The sequence below is a fragment of the Dendropsophus ebraccatus genome, chromosome 1, assembly GCF_027789765.1.
Source record: "Dendropsophus ebraccatus isolate aDenEbr1 chromosome 1, aDenEbr1.pat, whole genome shotgun sequence".
Lineage (NCBI taxonomy): Eukaryota > Metazoa > Chordata > Amphibia > Anura > Hylidae > Dendropsophus > Dendropsophus ebraccatus.
The window spans coordinates 145,495,047-145,512,786 of NC_091454.1; the positions used below are offsets into that span (position 1 = coordinate 145,495,047).

General features: G+C 41.2%; 1 protein-coding gene across 5 annotated transcripts in view; it reads left to right on the forward strand.

Annotated features, from left to right (window-relative positions):
• Window positions 1-10,381, forward strand: part of SIN3A (SIN3 transcription regulator family member A) — a 47,126-nt gene extending 36,745 nt beyond the window's left edge. For 4 of the 5 annotated variants that reach the window (XM_069981361.1, XM_069981380.1, XM_069981371.1 and 1 more), the window contains 3 exons: window positions 7,859-7,953; window positions 8,260-8,458; window positions 9,534-10,381. In XM_069981361.1, the coding sequence (XP_069837462.1) occupies window positions 7,859-7,953; window positions 8,260-8,458; window positions 9,534-9,764 (525 nt within the window). In that variant the 3' untranslated portion in view covers window positions 9,765-10,381. The remainder of the gene's footprint in view (window positions 1-7,858; window positions 7,954-8,259; window positions 8,459-9,533) is intronic. The other variant, XM_069981388.1, reaches the window with a different exon arrangement.
• Window positions 10,382-17,740: the final 7,359 nt, after the last annotated feature.

Here is a 17,740-nt window from a genome sequence, read left to right on the forward strand (position 1 = left end):
CTCTCTACATTGTAAGCCTATGAAGGGGGGAGGGGCTGAGGGAGATGAGGGAGCAGGAAGAGGTGACATGAAGGTCAGCTGTTTGTAGACTCTCTGGGCACCTAAACCGCAGGATTCTGGGGTCAGAAAGGTCAGTGCTTATCTATGAACTTACTGAGAGAAGATTGCAGGGTGTTGTGCTTTGCAGAAATCCTCGGTGCTCAGTCACTCCTAACAGCCCCTCCCCTCTCCATAGCCACATAATGGAGACAGAAATCCTGCTTCATCTGATGTGAGGGGGGAGGCTTGGAGATTGCTTTTTCAGTACAGAAGGAAACTCTTTTAGTACATAAAACCTATTACAGAGTTTCTTAAAATCGCTTGTACTGTCGATATTTAATGTTTTCAGAAAAATGACCCTGAAATGACAGTTACGCTTTAAGTGTCAACTGAGCCTATCCGGTCTGTGTCATTTTTTATTATGAAAGCATACAGAGCAGGGAAGCTATAGGGATTCTCCTGCTGCTACAAGCACTGAAGTAAACTGCTTACACTCTGCACAAAACTGATACCATGTTACACTTTGTGGAGGCCACGGGGAGGTGGTGCCTGACACAATGCTTCTCCTGCTAACACTCTGGTAGTTCCCCTTTTTTTCCCACCCAAAAACGTTATGGCATATGAATTATATTCCATAATAGTCTGAATGTTGAGATCGGATCATCGGAAACATTACGTGCCTTCCCTAGCCTTCAGTTTTCTACAGGAGGGCACTATCTGTTTCATAGCATAAGGTGTGTATTGATGCAGTCAGATGGTACTTCTACAGCGCAGACTATTCTATGGTGTCACACAGACACATTACACTGTGATCTGCAATCTGGGACATTCTCATTCAGATCAGCTGATGATTGAGCAATTCTGGCTGATCAATAGCCCTGTTTTGAAGCCAAAGCCAGGAATGGATTTGAAAACAGGATAAAACTCAATCTTTCCTCTGTGACCTGTTCTGTGTATAGTCTATTCCTTTCTTTGGCTTCAGTGATCTGTCATATATTAAATCTGTGTGTGTAACAGGGTCTTTACACAAGGAGATATCTGCCAGATAATCGCTCTGTGTTAGGGTATGTGCACACTGAGGAATTCTCAAGGAATTGTAGAGGAAAGTTTTCAGGCAGAATTTAAGCCCCTCATTGACTTCTATAGGATTCCTTTAGCAGATCTACAGCTGGAAATTCTGCAGTGTGAACAACAGAGCAGAAAACCCATTGAACACAATGGGACTTTGCTCTGTACATATTTTACGGGAGGAATTTCAAGCTGAAATTCCTCTTCAATTTCTCACCTAATTCCTCGCCTTTTCCTCAGTGTGCACATACCCTAAAATAATGTATAATGTTTTCTTAGATTCTTCCTTGAATACAAATAGAATGGCACAGCCCCCACAAGAGCTGCCCTGCTTCATACTGTCTTGTTCGATTGATTTCTTAGCTTATAGAGCTATTTAAACCATATTGAGGCATTTTATATCATACACACATACATATTTCTGGATGTCCTTAGATTTGGTAACATTTGGTTAGAAAAAGCTGTGATCATTGAGAAGAACACTACAGAAAGAACTGGCTGAGTAGATTGCACCATTCATTGAACAGCAGTACACAGCTAACTTTTATCTTAAGCCGTATCTAGTGCTCTCACTGACAACCTCAAACTGGTGAAGTTTTTTGCTGTGAATATTCCTCGAGTAGACAGCTCCTCTCAAGTAAATCTCAGCAAGCTTTGCAGCTTCATTGATTTGTGATACAACTACATGCTGGCTAAAGGCCCTTGTGGTCCAGGCTGATTATTGCCCTAAGTAAAAGATCCAGGCTGATTGCTTGGTTTGCAAAGTTGGTAGCACGTCTTCCCTTGTGATCGGGGGTTGTGTTGCTGACAGTGATAGAAATGAAGCGCTGCCCAACTATTTGTGGTGTACAGTATTAGCAAGTGTACTCGCAGCACTTACTGACAGCAGCTCCCTGTGTACCTCTTAGAGCTAAAATCAGACTTCCCTCCTCCAGTCTAGGCTGCCCTGCTCTCTGGTGATTTTGTCTATAAGATGAAAGAGCAGGTCACCATGCCCCAACCCCAGTGTCTACCACTGAGACTTTGTATGCCTAAGGAGGACACAGTGAGGGCATGGTCACATGCTCCTCCTTGTCGGCTATCTTATGGACAGACTGACCACAGGGCAGGACAGCACAGCCTTGAGGAGGGGAGTCTGATTTTAGCTCTGAGGTACACAGGGAGCTGTAAGTGCAGTGAGTACACTTACTAATGCTGTTCACTGGACAAATATTACTATAAAATGGCCAAGGAGACACGTCAGTAGGTGCCCGTCGACATAGTTGGCAATTTTGTACAAAGTGGGAGTTTGCTCATATTTAAGGAAGCTTGCAAATGTGTCCGATTCACTTCTTATAAAGTGATACCCTATTGCTAGCATATGACATCACTTTTATTATTGGGGAGATTCTAACCTTTTAAAATACACGAAGAACTCCATGTGTGTCCCCAGATGGATCAACTACTGTCTACATATGTGGTCCGTGTTTGACAAAGCAGACAGAGGTGTGACCTGCAGAAACGTAAGAAAAGGTGGTACTTACTAATTCACTTTCAGTAGAGAATCACATGAACAACTCTTACATTCTACAAGCTATCATGAAATCCCCATACAAAAGCTGATATTTACGTTGAAGATTTTATAGATGTTCTCCACAGCAAGATTGGGTAAATCTGCTGTTTTACATTGCTGGCCAACGCAAAACCATATCTCATGATCAGCAATGGAACCTTTACAGTGAAAAGCTGCAAAGATAGAAAAAAATTGTATTTCTACTGCTGTAAATGCAGCTACTTTCCATAGACCTGAATGGAATGTTCTAGATATTTTAATAGTGTATTGTGACACAGAGATTGTTAACCTTTAAAAATTGACTGACTTCCAAAAATTCTATATATTTTCTAAAAACAAAAATCTTGTGTGCAAGCCCTAAGGGCCCTATTACACAGAACGATAATTGTCCGATTATGGCTCTGTAATAGAGACAACGATCAGCTGATGAAACTATCATCGGCTGATTGGTTGTTTAGGTTTGGACCTAAAATCATTGGGTGCCAACCACACATCACTACGTGAAATATCGATGCACGGTTCACGATTGCCACGATTGCCCAAACACAATACCTCTCCCTGCTCCCGGTTTTCTCTCCTGTGCTCTGCAGCTTCCTGGGCCTGGCGGCTGCAGTGTCTTAGCGGCCAGTCGTTAACATGCTGCTCAGCCAATCACAGGCTGCGGCGGTTGTAACCACACATCTATTTAGTTATGTTTATAAGTACCATATCGTTTTCTGTTATCACTGCTCTCTCCCCCTACTAAGAAGATGTAGAAATTAAGGAATACATCTGTCCACTCCTTTGGTTTTTTGTTGGGTTAATAAACCCACCATTGGTGGTAGTAATGCAAGTGTTTGGTGGATTTTATACTACTATTCAGCTACTTTGAATGACAATTATATCCATCTTTTTCCTTGTCAACCCCTTGATGCATATTCATGTTACGCCTATTAGCGCAATCCCACTTACATACAAGTGAATACGTTAAACAGCTTATTGTTAAGTGGTGACAGGTCCTGGCATTCAGCCAGGGATCAATCACTAGCCCCAGCTGGGGACTGCTGTGATTGGTTTGTCTGAACCAATCACAGGAAGCATGACAAGAGGTGCAAGCTACTGACAGCTCTCCCGGCCCTGATCTCCTTCTCTGTGTTTGGATCCAAGAGAGAACCAGCATAATAAAATTAACCACAAACACACACTAACTCCTTCCTTTACTGACTGTCCCCTGTTGCTGTACCTAATGATTCCCCTGTTCCCATTCCTTATAATCTACCCTGTCCCCTGTTGCTGTCACATGTAGTCTCTATTACTGTCCCTATAGTCACCCCGGTTACTGTACCTGATAGTTGTCCCTTTCCCCTGTTGCTGTACCTAATCGTTGCTTCTGTTAGTGTACCTGATTGTCAGCGCTGTTGGTGTGTGTGATTCTTTTGTTCCCTTTACTGCACATGAAATAATCTTCTAAGCCCTATAACCTCTTAGAAATTTAAAGGAACATATTGTTGACATATTGTAAATGTGACCTTTGTTACACACACAGACTTTTTAAATCGAGAAGAATGCACATTTTATTTTTTATGACACTTTAGAGTTTCTAGCAAAGGGTTAATTTATCGACAAAGATTTACTACTAACATGAAGTCTATTTTGTCATGAGTAGAGATGATCAAACAGGGCAGCCTAGGTAATAGGCTGTATCCCTGTTTTCCAGGCGGTATTCAAGCTGTCTCCACCTTCCCCACGGAACGGGAAGGCAGTGGAAGTCAAATGCTGATGGTTCTAGTTCATACGAACCTGAACTTTGGCCCTGTTCAATCATCTCTAGTCATGAGAAAATCTCAGAATCACTTTGATAAATTTAGGTTTCACAAAGTTATGAGCTCATAAAATGGAACCAGTGAGATTAGAAAAATAGGCCTCAGTCCTTAAAGGGGGTACTCAAGCAAAAAAAAAAAAAATCTTTCAAATCAACTGGTGCCAGAGATTTGTAATTTACTGCTATGAAAAAAATTTCCAGTCTTCTAGTTCTTATCAGCTGCTGATGCAGATTTTTTTTCCCCAGTCTGGAGAGAAGGAGAGGCTTTCTATAGGGATTTGCTACTGCTCTGGACAGTTCCTGTCACGGACAGAGATGACAGCAGAGAACAGTGTGTCAGACTGGAGAGAATACACCACTTCCTTCAGCAGCTAATAAGTACTGGAAGACTGGAGATTATTTTAATAGAAATAAATTACAAATCCTGGGCACTTTCTGACACTAGTTGATTTGAAAGAATCTTTTTTTTCTGCTGGATTACTCCTATAACACCAAACGTGGCTGCAGAGTAAACAAGTTAAAAATCACAATGCGATTTGCAACGTACCAATTTTATTACTAACAAAGCTAAAACATTTTGAAGGTGTTGACCCGTTATCAAGTGATGGTCCAAATGCTTTGAATGAAGTATCGGTGTGCTTAACTGCTGCTCCATTTAACAAGGGACATTGGACCCCAGCATTCAGATCCAGCATTGATGCAATGTAACGAAATTATTGAAACCTGTATCAAATATACGGCACTGTACGCGAACCCTTAGGGTCCTATTAGATGAAGCAATTTTTACTGATAAACGATCACAAACTAGATTGTTTATCGTTAACCTGAAATCATATTAGACAGAACAACAGTCGTTAGTTACGATTATTATATAGATCGTTACTACGATTGTTTACTCCATCTGATCTCAGCAAAAGAATGAACGATGCGTAATTACGCTGAAAGATTAGTTAACGAATGCTGAGCTACTGCGAACGAATTTGGAATTACAGTGAACAATTAACAATGATTTTAGGATCAGATCTAAATCAACGATCAATTTTCCGCTAGACAATTGTCCCGTGTAATATGACTTTTAAAGGGGTTGTCCAGCGAAAATCTTTTTCTTTCAGATCAGCTGGTGTCAGAAAGTTATATAGATTTGTAATTTACTTCTATTAAAAAAATCTCAAGTCTTCCCATAATTATTAGCTTCTATATGTCCTGTAGGAAGTGTTTATTTTCAGCCTGACACAGGGCTCTCTGCTGACATCTCTGGCCGAGACAGGAACTGTCCAGAGCAGGAGAGGCTTTCTATGGGGATTCATAGAAAACAGACAGAGTTCCTGTCTCGGCCAGAGGTGTCAGCAGAGAGCACTGTGTCAGACTGAAAATAAAACAACATTTCCTGCATGACATACAGTAGCTAATAAATATGGAAAGAGTTGAGATTTTTAATAGAAGTAAATTACAAATCTATATAATTTTCTGACACCAGTTGATTTGAAAGAAAAAGATTTACGCTGGACAACCCCTTTAAGCTTTTATCAAAGGCTACTTGTGAAGTAGAGAAAGACAAATGAGATTCTCTTCAGATCTAAAACTTTTCCAATGCTTTATTCATATTTAAAGCAACACATTTCATTTCATAGTCATGGTTTCCCTCCAAGTGTATCCACTTGTTATTCCATATAGATGGCTCAGTATATCAACAATGTTGCATCCAATCTGCCATATTGTGGGGGTGTATACTGAGGACACTGCACACGGCAGCCTACCCTGTGAAGCGTTTACCCCTTAGAGAGAAACCATGACTAAGGACCCAGTTGGGTTGAATAAATCATTGGAATTGTTTTAGAGCTGAAAAGAATCTCTTGTCTTTCTAAAAGTTACCAACCCGAGGCATGGACCATTGTTTGATTTAGGGTGCTGACCAAATATTTCTGTCTTTGTGAATACCGTGCTTGTCAAGTAAATAACCATATAAGATTTTATATGGTGTAACATAGGCTTAAGATATCATTGGAATGGCAGCTAGTGGGTAGATTATTTAGGTGTAATTCTTGTTATTGTAGTGATCCTTAGGTTGGTTTCATACAAATGTAATAGAAACATACTTGTACCATGGCATACTGTGGATGTAATGACACAGTGAAGAGCTGTACGTCTTAGCCACCTTTTGATTCTGTCATGTACCGCCCTTACTGTACAGTGTCTTTCAGGCCAAGTTTAAACACTGGGAGAGAAATAAAAGTGTGTGCCAGAATTTTGGTGCAGTTTTCAGCAAACCAGACAAAAAGAATAGACCACAATCAACAAGGGGAATAGCTTAGTGGAAAGTGAAAAAAAAAACCACAGAATGCAACACTCAATAAAAATTGTCACCTTTTGACACATATTTTTTTTTTTTTTGTCCTAAAAGTAAGCTGACACCACTTTTGGCCTCTCTGTTTTAGTATATACTTGTATTGCCCATGAAGAAATTCTTCTGTGATGTGCTGTTCTGAATATGGCTGAAGTGTGCAGACATTCACCAAAGATTGATGTGCACTACTACCAATCGGAGGCTTGTAACTAATTGGAAACACCCTTATGGTTGCATATGGAATAAGAGGAACAGCACATCAAAGAGCTATAATATGTGATCCCAAATAATTTCATCTGCATGTATTTGGTCAAAAAAAAAATAGTCCAGAAGTGGTGACAGGTTCTTAAAGGGGTTATCCAGTGCTCCAAAAACATGGCCACTTTCTTTCAGAGACAACATGACGCTTGTCTCCCGGTTAGGTGTGGTTTGCAATTAAGCTCCATTCACTTAAATGTAACTGAGCAGCAAAACCCTGCCCAAGCTGGAGACAAGAGTGGAGCTGTCTCTGGAAGAAAGTGACCATGTTTTTGTAGCGATGGATAACCCATTTAGGGTACAAACCCACACACCGTATACGCAGCAGATACGTAACAAATACGCAGCAGATTTGATGGTTTAGATTTGTTGCTGTGTTCAGTTATTAAGATCTAATCTGCTGCGTATATGGTGTGTGGGTTTATACCCTTAAGGTGTTATCCATACTTAGAAAAACATGACCACCTTTTTCCAGAAACAGCACAACTCATGTCCTTAGTTTGTGTGTGGTTTTGCAGCTCATTTCCATTGAAGTGAATGGAGCCTAACTGTAATACCGTACACAGTTTTTTTGTTAAACCGCAAAAAATGGTGTTTTAGTTTGTTTTTCCAAGCTGCACAAAAACACCTTTTGAAATAGTCAGCAACCTCTGAACTGGGCCTAATTGTAAGCATCGTAGCCTTCCTGCTGCTGCCTCGCTGTGCAGTCCTTCTCTTGTTGTCTGCTTTCCTGTTGTGGATCTTGGCATTCTGGGCTCTGGGACTAATTCTGCACAAATTGTCTTCTTTCTTTAAGCGCTGGTCGGACTATGTGGAAAGATACATGAACTGTGACTCTACTTCCCCAGAGCTGAGAGAGCATCTCGCACAGAAACCTGTTTTCTTACCCAGGTGAGCTCATCATCTGATTCCTGTGCCAACGACACTATACCTGGTTTTACTCCGTAACCACATCTGCCTTTATTCCTGTAGGGTTTTTTCCTTGTTTTTAGTCTCTACCACCTCTGTTGGGAAGCTATTCCAGTATTCTTATCTTCACATTTAGTCTGACCGCTCCACTCTTGAGCTGCATTTTGAATGTGTTATTTTTACATAACTTTTAAGGATGTTTTTTTTCTCCACAGATCAAAAGGGGATTTATAAGTGTTAAACCCGAACATGTAATGTCAATGTTACCAGTCCTTTATTGTTACACAGGAACCTGCGCAGAATCCGGAAGTGCCAACGAGGCCGCGAACAACAGGAGAAGGAAGGGAATGGAAAGAGGACGCTGGAGAATCTAGAAAGTCTGGACAAGCTGCAGTGCAAATTCAAGCTGAACTCTTACAAGATGGTATACGTCATCAAATCTGAGGACTACATGTACCGTCGCACCGCCTTATTGAGGGCACAGCAGGTATGTATGTAGGTGTAACCAGAACAGGAGTTTTTAGGAATATGTCCTGACATGATGAAAGGAAAGTTCTTATCAGTTGGACTGTATCACTTTGAAATTGACACTTATGACTCTGGCATAGCATTGGAAACATGTAATAATCATCATGTTCCATTTAAAAGCACGTGCAAATTAAGAGCGCAGACTTAGGGCGACTTTGTACCCCCCCCCCCCCCCCCCCCAAAACTACTTGTACCTTCGGATAGCTGCTTTTATTCCAAGATCTGTCCTGGGGTCCGTTCGGCAGGGGATGCAGTTATTGTCATAAAAACAATTTTTAATCCGGCAGCGATGTGTCTAACAGCCGGGGCTTACATTTGTATATGCATTAGGCTGGCACCACCTCTCCGTCCCTCCTCCCCACCCTCCTCATCATTAGGAATGCTCCAGGCAGATTGCTTCCTATTCCCCAGCTGTGTGTATAATGAACATGGGCTGGATCGTTAATACACCTGTGCAAAGCTCAAACAGCAGTAAATGTTCCTGGATCATTCCTAATGATGAGGAGGGTGGGGAGGAAGGACATAGAGGTGGTGCCAGCCTAATGCATATACAAATGTAAGCCCCGGCCGTTAGACACAGCACTGTAGGATTAAAAGTTGTTTTTAGGACAATAACTGCATCCCCTGCCGAACGGACCCCAGGACAGATCTTTGATTAAAAGCAGCTATCTGAAGGTACAAGTGGTTTGGGGGGGACAGATTGTGGGTACAGAGTCGCTTTAAAGAAACGCTACATTAAAAATCAGTGATACAAGTAAAGCTGAGGTAACCTTGCCCCCCACTGTTCCTGAAAGTGTTAGACATCCTAACCATGGGTTACCCTACTCCTACTTTTCACTAGGGATGACGGTAGAGCCTAATGTTTTTGTGTCCTATTGCAGACTCCAGCTCCAGATAACTGTCTTGTAGGGAGGCAGGATTGAAAGTAGCAGAGGAAAATGAAACACAAAGCTTTGTGTATTGTCTGTACTTAGTTCTCATTTGAACATCTTAAGATTTAACCAATTTAATCTGTTGCATCATGTTTCTTTTAGTCCCATGAGCGAGTCAGCAAACGACTGCACCAGCGCTTCCAAACATGGCTGAGCAAGTGGAATCTGGAACATGTGAGCCGGGAGATGGCAGCAGATACCAGAAAGTGGCTGATGGGAGAGGGTGTAGATGGTATGGTGCCCTGTGCCACCACCCGGGACTCTGAGATTCTCCATTTTGTGGATATAAACAAATACCGAGTAAAATATGGACCAGCCTTTAAAACCCCTTAAAAGATGGGACATGCAGCCATTCCTTTTTGGAGTGACTTGTTCGAAGCTTAAGATCTTTTGTCTATACCAGCAGGATCCTTTACAAAAGCATGGGTGGACCTTTTGCCCTCACTTGGAGGGTTAGTTAAGCTCTCCTGTTGCCAGAAGAGTTGCCGCAAGCCCCTCTGGTAGAAAATGGGGTTTAGTGTTACCGAGAATCTCCTGCCAATTTCCCTACCAGTTAGTCTTAGCAGACCTACGCTCACCAGTGGTATGTAAATACAAGTGTGTAAATACTGTTAACCAAGGTTTTCCCATTCATTTCCTGTCCCATCAATTATTTTATAGCAAGCGCCATCTTAGTTTAACTTTCTGTTACCTATCTTTGTAACATAGTGATTGGGGGGGAACATCTGGAAGCCACAACCTCCTTTATTACTGTTTCTACCAAAGGGAGTCTATTGAGAGTGTGGTTTATATATAGAACTACAGTATATCTGTCAGAAAAATTGCCCCGAGCCCCTCTCTGCTGTATCTCGTCCGTGTGAGTGTTAAATTTATCTTTTACTCTTCTGTCCTTTCTTCTGCCCCCTTTTTTTTAAACACTGTGTAAATAAAGAAAAGGTTTGGTATGACTATGTTTTTGATGAAAGAAGATGCAATAATTCAGGTGTTTTTTCTATTCTTACTGGTTTGTACTTACGAGACAGGTGAAGATCCATATAGTGGACCACTGTTTTGTTAGGAACACTAAACATCAGAAAGTTGCATATTTTAAAAAAAAATATTTTTATGCATTAATTTTTATTTTTGTCTTTCCTGTCTATATAAAATGGATTATAAAATGTTGCATTTGTTATATTGGCCAGCAGATGTCAGTATAAGAAACTACATAAGAGTCCTAAAGAAAGCCATTTAATTTTACAGACCATGTGCATATGCAGTGTTCTCATTTTAAATAGTAGATAGAATATATAGATCTATTGTGCTTCCTAAGGCCATATCAGAATCTTTTACAAGGGCCATTTATTAGCTGGCAATAATGCTCATTGCCAATGCAAAAAAAAAAAAAAATTAGTTGCTAGTTCATCAGCTGATAGCATCTTTTGTGCAGCCTTTGAAATCATTTGCTTATACAATTATGTAAAGAAGATAAAATGGCCCACATGATTGAGCCTTGTATAGGTCAACCAAATGTAGGCTGATTGGCATTTATTTACAGGCACAAGTTGGGTCGTGTAAAATACATTGATCCCTCAACTTACAATGGCCTCAAGATACAATATTTTCAACATAAAATGGTCCTTTTTGAACCATCGTAACTTGTGACCAGACTCAACATACAATGCTACAGAAGGATCTGCGGCACATGTGAATAACTAGATAAAAACCCTGGTAAAAACCCAATATTAGTGAGGTGCATGCACTGGTTGGCTATCTAGTAGTAATTCTCTGAGTATATTACATGTCCTGTACTGCATAGAATTTTGGTCTCAACATTAATATTTTATGTTGAGGGACCACTGTATACTGGTACTACCAAAGCTGGTTGAACTTTGGTTCGCAGACAGCTCTCCCTGAAAACAAGGAATGGATAGTTACATTTCCAACTGCCCAACCCTTACTTCCCCCTTTTAATGACCATTAGGGGGCCACCATACACATTTAATGGCCAGCTGATCCCACCAAAATTGGTGTATTTGGTACTAATCTGTTGTGTATTGCTATCTTAAAGGGATTATCCATGCTTAGAAAGACTTAGCCACTTTCTTTCAGATACAGCACCACCTTGGTAGCTGTGTTTTTTCTTACCCCTTTTTCTTGATTCCATTTAATGGAAATGTTAAAAAGGAAAAAATATTGCAGATTACTTTTTTTTAAATTTATTTTACAAACACAAAAATGTGATTGACCACGTTTTTCTGTATGATAAAATTCAATGTACTGAAACAGAAGGAGAAATGCAGTGAATATATTTGTATGTTCATTTATCAACAAAAACTTCTTGCCCTGAAAAAAAGAGCTCATGTCTTGGCCACTAGGTGTCTCACTTCTATGCAAATTACTGTCTACTTCCTGATGCTAGAGGTGCAATTTCCCTAAGGCTGGGTTCACACTGCGTTTTTGCAATCTGTGTTTTTTTTTTTTTTTTGTTTTTTTTTTTACAATGGAAGTCAATGGAAAAACGGATCAAAACCGATGCACACAAATGCATCCGTTTTTTTGAAGGAAAAAAAACAGATTGCAAAAACGCAGTGTGAACCTAGCCTAACAGAGAAACCAGGATGCAACACAGGGACTAGGTTTGGGGCTTAAAGCGTAACTGTCATGTTTTTTTTATTGCAGAAATCAGTAGTATAAGCGATTTTAAGAAACTCTGTAATAGGTTTCATCAGCCAAAAAAGCCTCCTTCTGTACTCAAGAAGCAATCTCCCAGCCTCCCCCCTGACTTCTTATCTGTGCATTATCAGGCAAACACGTCTTCATTACAGAGAAGCCAGTGAAGACGGGCTCTGCGCTCTCCATTGTAAGCCTATGAAGGGGGGAGGGGCTGAGGGAGATGAGGGAGCAGGAAGAGGTGACATGAAGGTCAGCTGTCTGTAGACTCTCTGGGCACCTAAAACGCTAAATTCAGGTGTCAGAAAGGTCAGTGCTGATCTATGAACTTACTGAGAGAAGATTGCAGGGTGTTGTGCTTTGCAGGACTGCTCCGTGCTCAGTCACTCCTAACAGCCCCTCCCCTCTCCATAGCCACATAATGGAGACAGAAATCCTGCTTCATTTGATGTGAGGGGGGAGGCTGGGAGATTGCTTTTTCAGTACAGAAGGAAACTCTTTTAGTACATAAAACCTATTACAGAGTTTCTTAAAATCGCTTGTACTATAGATATTTAATGTTTTCAGAAAAATGACCCTGAAATGACAGTTACGCTTTAATGTTGTTATGTGAATGAGAGAACCTGGAATATGTGCATACAGCCTGTGTGCCACTTCTGGATGAACCACATTGTATCTGAAAGGTAAATCATAGCTGCCTTCTGAATGTATACACTGCTCACAGAGGCCAAGGCAAACAGACTTCAACACACTCTGCATCTGGCGTCTGTTAGTTAGTAACTCGAGTCACAATCATTCCCTTTTGAAACTGTCAGGTCTGACCACACACCTCCTAAAACAAATATAGATTTTATATGTTTTTTTTTGTTTTTTTTTTTAAATGAAATTTTATTAAAAGAAAAGCAAGATACATGTCATGTGGTATAAAAGAGACCATGAAGAGTAAACAATTGCATGACATAAAAAAGATACTATAATGGGTATAGGTTTAGTGCACAGGAAACTACAGCATTCAATAAATGCATGATAGCAGAGTGACATAAGCTAGTTAACCAGAAAAAAGAAATAGGGTGAAAAGGGAAGAAAAACGGTAGGTAGAAGAGGCACGTAGAAAAAAAAACCCCTTGAAGCAGCCAAAAGACCACTTTTATACAAGGGTGGATTGTTGTTGAGCATATCTTATAGTACAAGGCGAAAAGAGTTGGAGTATGTGGTAAGACCACTAGACATGATGCATAGTACCCCCTACAAGACTGACATCTCTAATACGTAGGGTCATAGGATGGAAACAAGGCAAGTACAAAGTCTAATCAGAGACTCTTAAAACAAATCCTATAATAATGAGATAGTTTGTCCAGGTGAGAGGATACAATACAAAGCAGGAAAAAGATTTATCATCCCTGCGGTATACTTTAAAATAATTGAAGATTTTTGTGCGGAGAAGCTGCTCTCTGCAAAAGTCTGCAAATATTTTCAAGTATTCGCAGGACTCAGCCCTGCTTAAAGGGGTACTCTGTAGAAATATATTTTTTTTTAAATCAAGTGGTGTTTGAGTATTATACGGATTTGTAGTTTACTTTTTAAAAATCTTGTTATCCAGTATTTATCAGCTGCTGTATGCCTGGCAGAAAGTGGCTTCCCCCCAAGTCTGACACCTCTCTCTGCTAGCTCTGTCTGTGTCAGGACCTGTGCAGAGTAGGAGAGGTTTACTATGGGGGTTTTCAGCTGATTTTAACAGTTTGCTTTCTGCCCCACCATGTACTTTCACAGTCTTTAGCCTACAAGCTGCCAGAAAGATACTGTGGAGGAAATATGTGATCATGGTGTTGAAAGTATTATTTACATAAATATTATTTTGTTGCAGTGTATTACTTATTTAAACACTAGATGATAGTTTTTGTTTTATGATATAGTGATATTATTTGGTTTAGTTTTATTATATAATACCTGACTGACTCCAGGAACTCCAGCTGCTCCACCCTCTGCTGTACTGTAGTCTGTCCTATCATTGGGAGAGAACATGTGCTGATTACTTCTACTGTAAGCGAGCGTTCCCTCCCGCCACTGCAGGGGATTTGCCTGACAGTTGCTAGAAATCCAAACTTGCTGGTTTTTTGTTGACTTTTGGTCACAACCACATGGCTGATTTCAGCTTTATGAGCTGTCATGTAGGCAGAGCAATGTGTGATAAAGTTGCCATGTAACCTTAATCTTTGCACCCCAATCTTTTGCTTATTCAGTTCAATACTGCTTTATGGCACTGAACTGTAAAATCAGCAATCCACCACTTATAGCCTGTGGCAGGCCGTGATCTTAGATCTACCAGCCTTAGCAAGCACTTGACTGATTGTGAGAATCATTCTGTGTACACATAGATCAGATACCCAGATTTACTATTGCAAATGTGTAAAATTTCAGGTGTCGTATGCACAAAAAAAACCTCTTATGTGACTTGCACCGAAAACACAATTCTGGTTTGACATAAACCAACTAATAGATTGTCTGACCTTAGACACACTACATTTTTCAATCCGCATCATACACTTGATAAATCTGCTGCATGTGAAGATTGTCTGTTTAAAGGGCCTGCTCTGGGCCTGAATTTTATTTGGTGTGTATTACACACACACACACACACACAGGTGTCACAAACAATGCGAAATGTAGACACGCTAAATGGGTTCATCTTTAAAAAAAAAAAAAAAAAACTGCACAGGGCCCCAGGGGTGGGACCTGTGTGAGTGCTGATATTACTCAAGTGGGCAGAAACCTATCCCAGATTCCTGGGTAAGCACATCATTCAATTGTGTGTGCGCATCCTTAAGATGCAGATGCCAGTGATTTCCACCACCGGGCAGCTTCTCAAACCCAAAGTCTGTCCTGTAAGGTAAAAGAGGAGAGCCATGCCAGGGGGAGGGGGTGTCTACTATATGGGGACTGCACAGATGGGCCTATCTACTGTATGGGGTCTGCACACAGGGGGCCAATACTATATAGGGGCTGTACCGATAGGCCTAATATTACACGGAAGCTGCACTGAGGGGGCCTAATACTATATGGAAAATGCACAGAAAAGCCTGATACTTTATAGGAGCTGCACAGAGAAGCACCTAGTACTTAATAGGGCATAAAAGGAGACTTAATACAATATGGAGCACAGAGTTGGGCATAATTGATAATAAAAATACACACACACACACATTTACCACCATTTACTGCCAATCCTCAGGATATGCTGGGAGTTAAAGGGGTTATGCAGCGAAAATATTTATCTTTCAAATTGGGAAGACTTGAGAGATATTTAAAAAGATGTAAATCACAAATCTATATAACTTACTGAAAACAGTTAAAAAAGAAGTCCGGCCAAAACTTTACTAAAGTATTGTATCACCCCCAAAAGTTATACAAATAACCAATGTACACTTACTACGGGAAATGCACAGAGCTTTTCTTCCCTGCACTTACTACTGCATCAAGGCTTCACTTCCTGGATAAAATGGTGATGCCATGACCAGAGCTGTGCGGGCTGTGGCTGCTGGAGAGGATGATGGCAGAGGGATGCTCAGTGTCCATCCAGTGCCCTGCCATCATCCTCTCCAGCAGCCACAGCCTGCACAGCTCTGGGAGTCGGGTCGTGACATCACCATGTTATCCAGGAAGTGAAGCCTTGATACAGTAGTAAGTGCAGGGGGAAAAAAAAAAACACTTTATGTGCATTTCCCGTAAGTGTATATTTGTGATTTGTATAACCTCTGGGGGGCAATACATACTTTTGCACTTTTCCTCCAACTTCCTTCCCTTTTTTCTACCTATAGGGTCCCATACAGTAGTAATTCTGCTGTTTGGTGTCATGGCACAGTAAAGTGAGTAGGTATGTGGTTTGCCCCCGTATGTAGGATCCTCCATATAGTAATAATGCCCGTTGCTATGTACCCCCCCATAGTAATAACCCTGCTATGCACCCCTCATCACTAGAGATGAGCGAACAACCAGCATGCTCAAGTTCACCCGAACCCGAGCGCTTGGCATTTGATTAGCAAGGGCTGCTGAAGTTGGATAAAGCCCTAAGGCTATGTGGAAATCATGGATATAGTCATTGGCTGTATCAATGTTTTCCAGACAACCTTAGAGCTTTATCCAACTTCAGCAACCACCACTAATCAAATGCCGAACACTCGGGTTCGGATGAACTTGAGCATGCTCAAGGTTTGCTTATCTTTACTCACCACCCATAGTAATAATGCCCCTGCTATGCACCCCCTCACCACCCACAGTAATAATGCCCCCTGTAGTGCTCAAACAGAAAAACAACAAACAGAATACTCACATATTGCAGGACTCTGGCTCCAGTGTCTATGAGCCTGACAGATCCTCCAGCAGACGTGATGATGTCATATCATCGTGCCTGCAAGAGAGATCACGTCCCGGCTGCTTATAGGGCATGAGGTGCCCACAGCCTATGAGGAGGAATAGAGCAGCCCGACGCTGACAGGTCCAGCTGTGTGTTTAGCACTCTCACTCTGCAGTTGAGCATTCTGGCTATAACAGCAGTGGGGCTGCAGCTTCTAGGGATCCTGAAAGGGGGACAGGCCAGGCAGAAGCTGTTAGCAGGCTGGATGCGACCTGCGGGCCGTACGTTGCCCAGGTTTCATCTATAATTACAATAGATTTGTGCACGCCATGTTAACTCATTGGAGAGCCAATACAGAACAGCAAAATATTGCGGAAATTCATCAGACCAGTGGATCCTCTGAATAGGAATAAATTAGTGAAATTGTTTTATTTTTTCTTGCAATACTACTTCCCAGCATTACATGACCTTGGTGCATCTTGGTACCGTCACTTTCTTAAGTAAGCAGCGCACACACACACCTGGCTTCCTATAGGATGTAAAAGAAATGTGATTCATACAGGCTAGGTTACTCGTTTCTGATGCTTCAGGTCCAGATCTGAAAACCATCTGCCCATTTTAGGCGCTACTGAACAAGGGCTCCCTGACCATTCTACAGCCATACAGCTCCATATACAATGTGCTGGGATCCATTATGTGCTCTGACTCCTTTCCATCATAACCAGTACTACACAATCTATTCTGTGTGATGGCAACATACAGTCCCCACCCATGACCGTTTCAATCTGTCTCAGACAAATAGCGCCCAATTACAGCTTAGCTTTCATGGAGTTAAATGCAATCTTTACTGTTTGAACAAAATATAGCAGGTCAGGAGACGCAGTTGCAAGGCAGATGGGGCACCTGCTGTTTTACCGCATGTGCGGCTTTGTCAATTAAGGGGAACTGCGTCTCACGGCCTGCTACCATATTTTAATAGCGCTCTGGAATGAAGGGCACTTTAATGAAAAATATTAGGGGAACAATACATATTGTGGGAGATTTATCAAACATGGTGTAAAGTGAAACTGGCTCAGTTGCCCCTAGCAACCAATCAGATTCCACCTTTCATTTTCCAGAGAGTCTGTGAGGAATGAAAAGTGGAATCTGATTGGTTCAACTGAGCCAGTTTTACTTTACATCATGTTTGATAAATCTCCCCCATTGTGTTTTACACATTTACCTACAATTTACTCCATTCATTCATACATTCCATGTAATGATATGGCATTTGTATGCCGTAGAGAAATAAAAAACCCCGGACACAAAG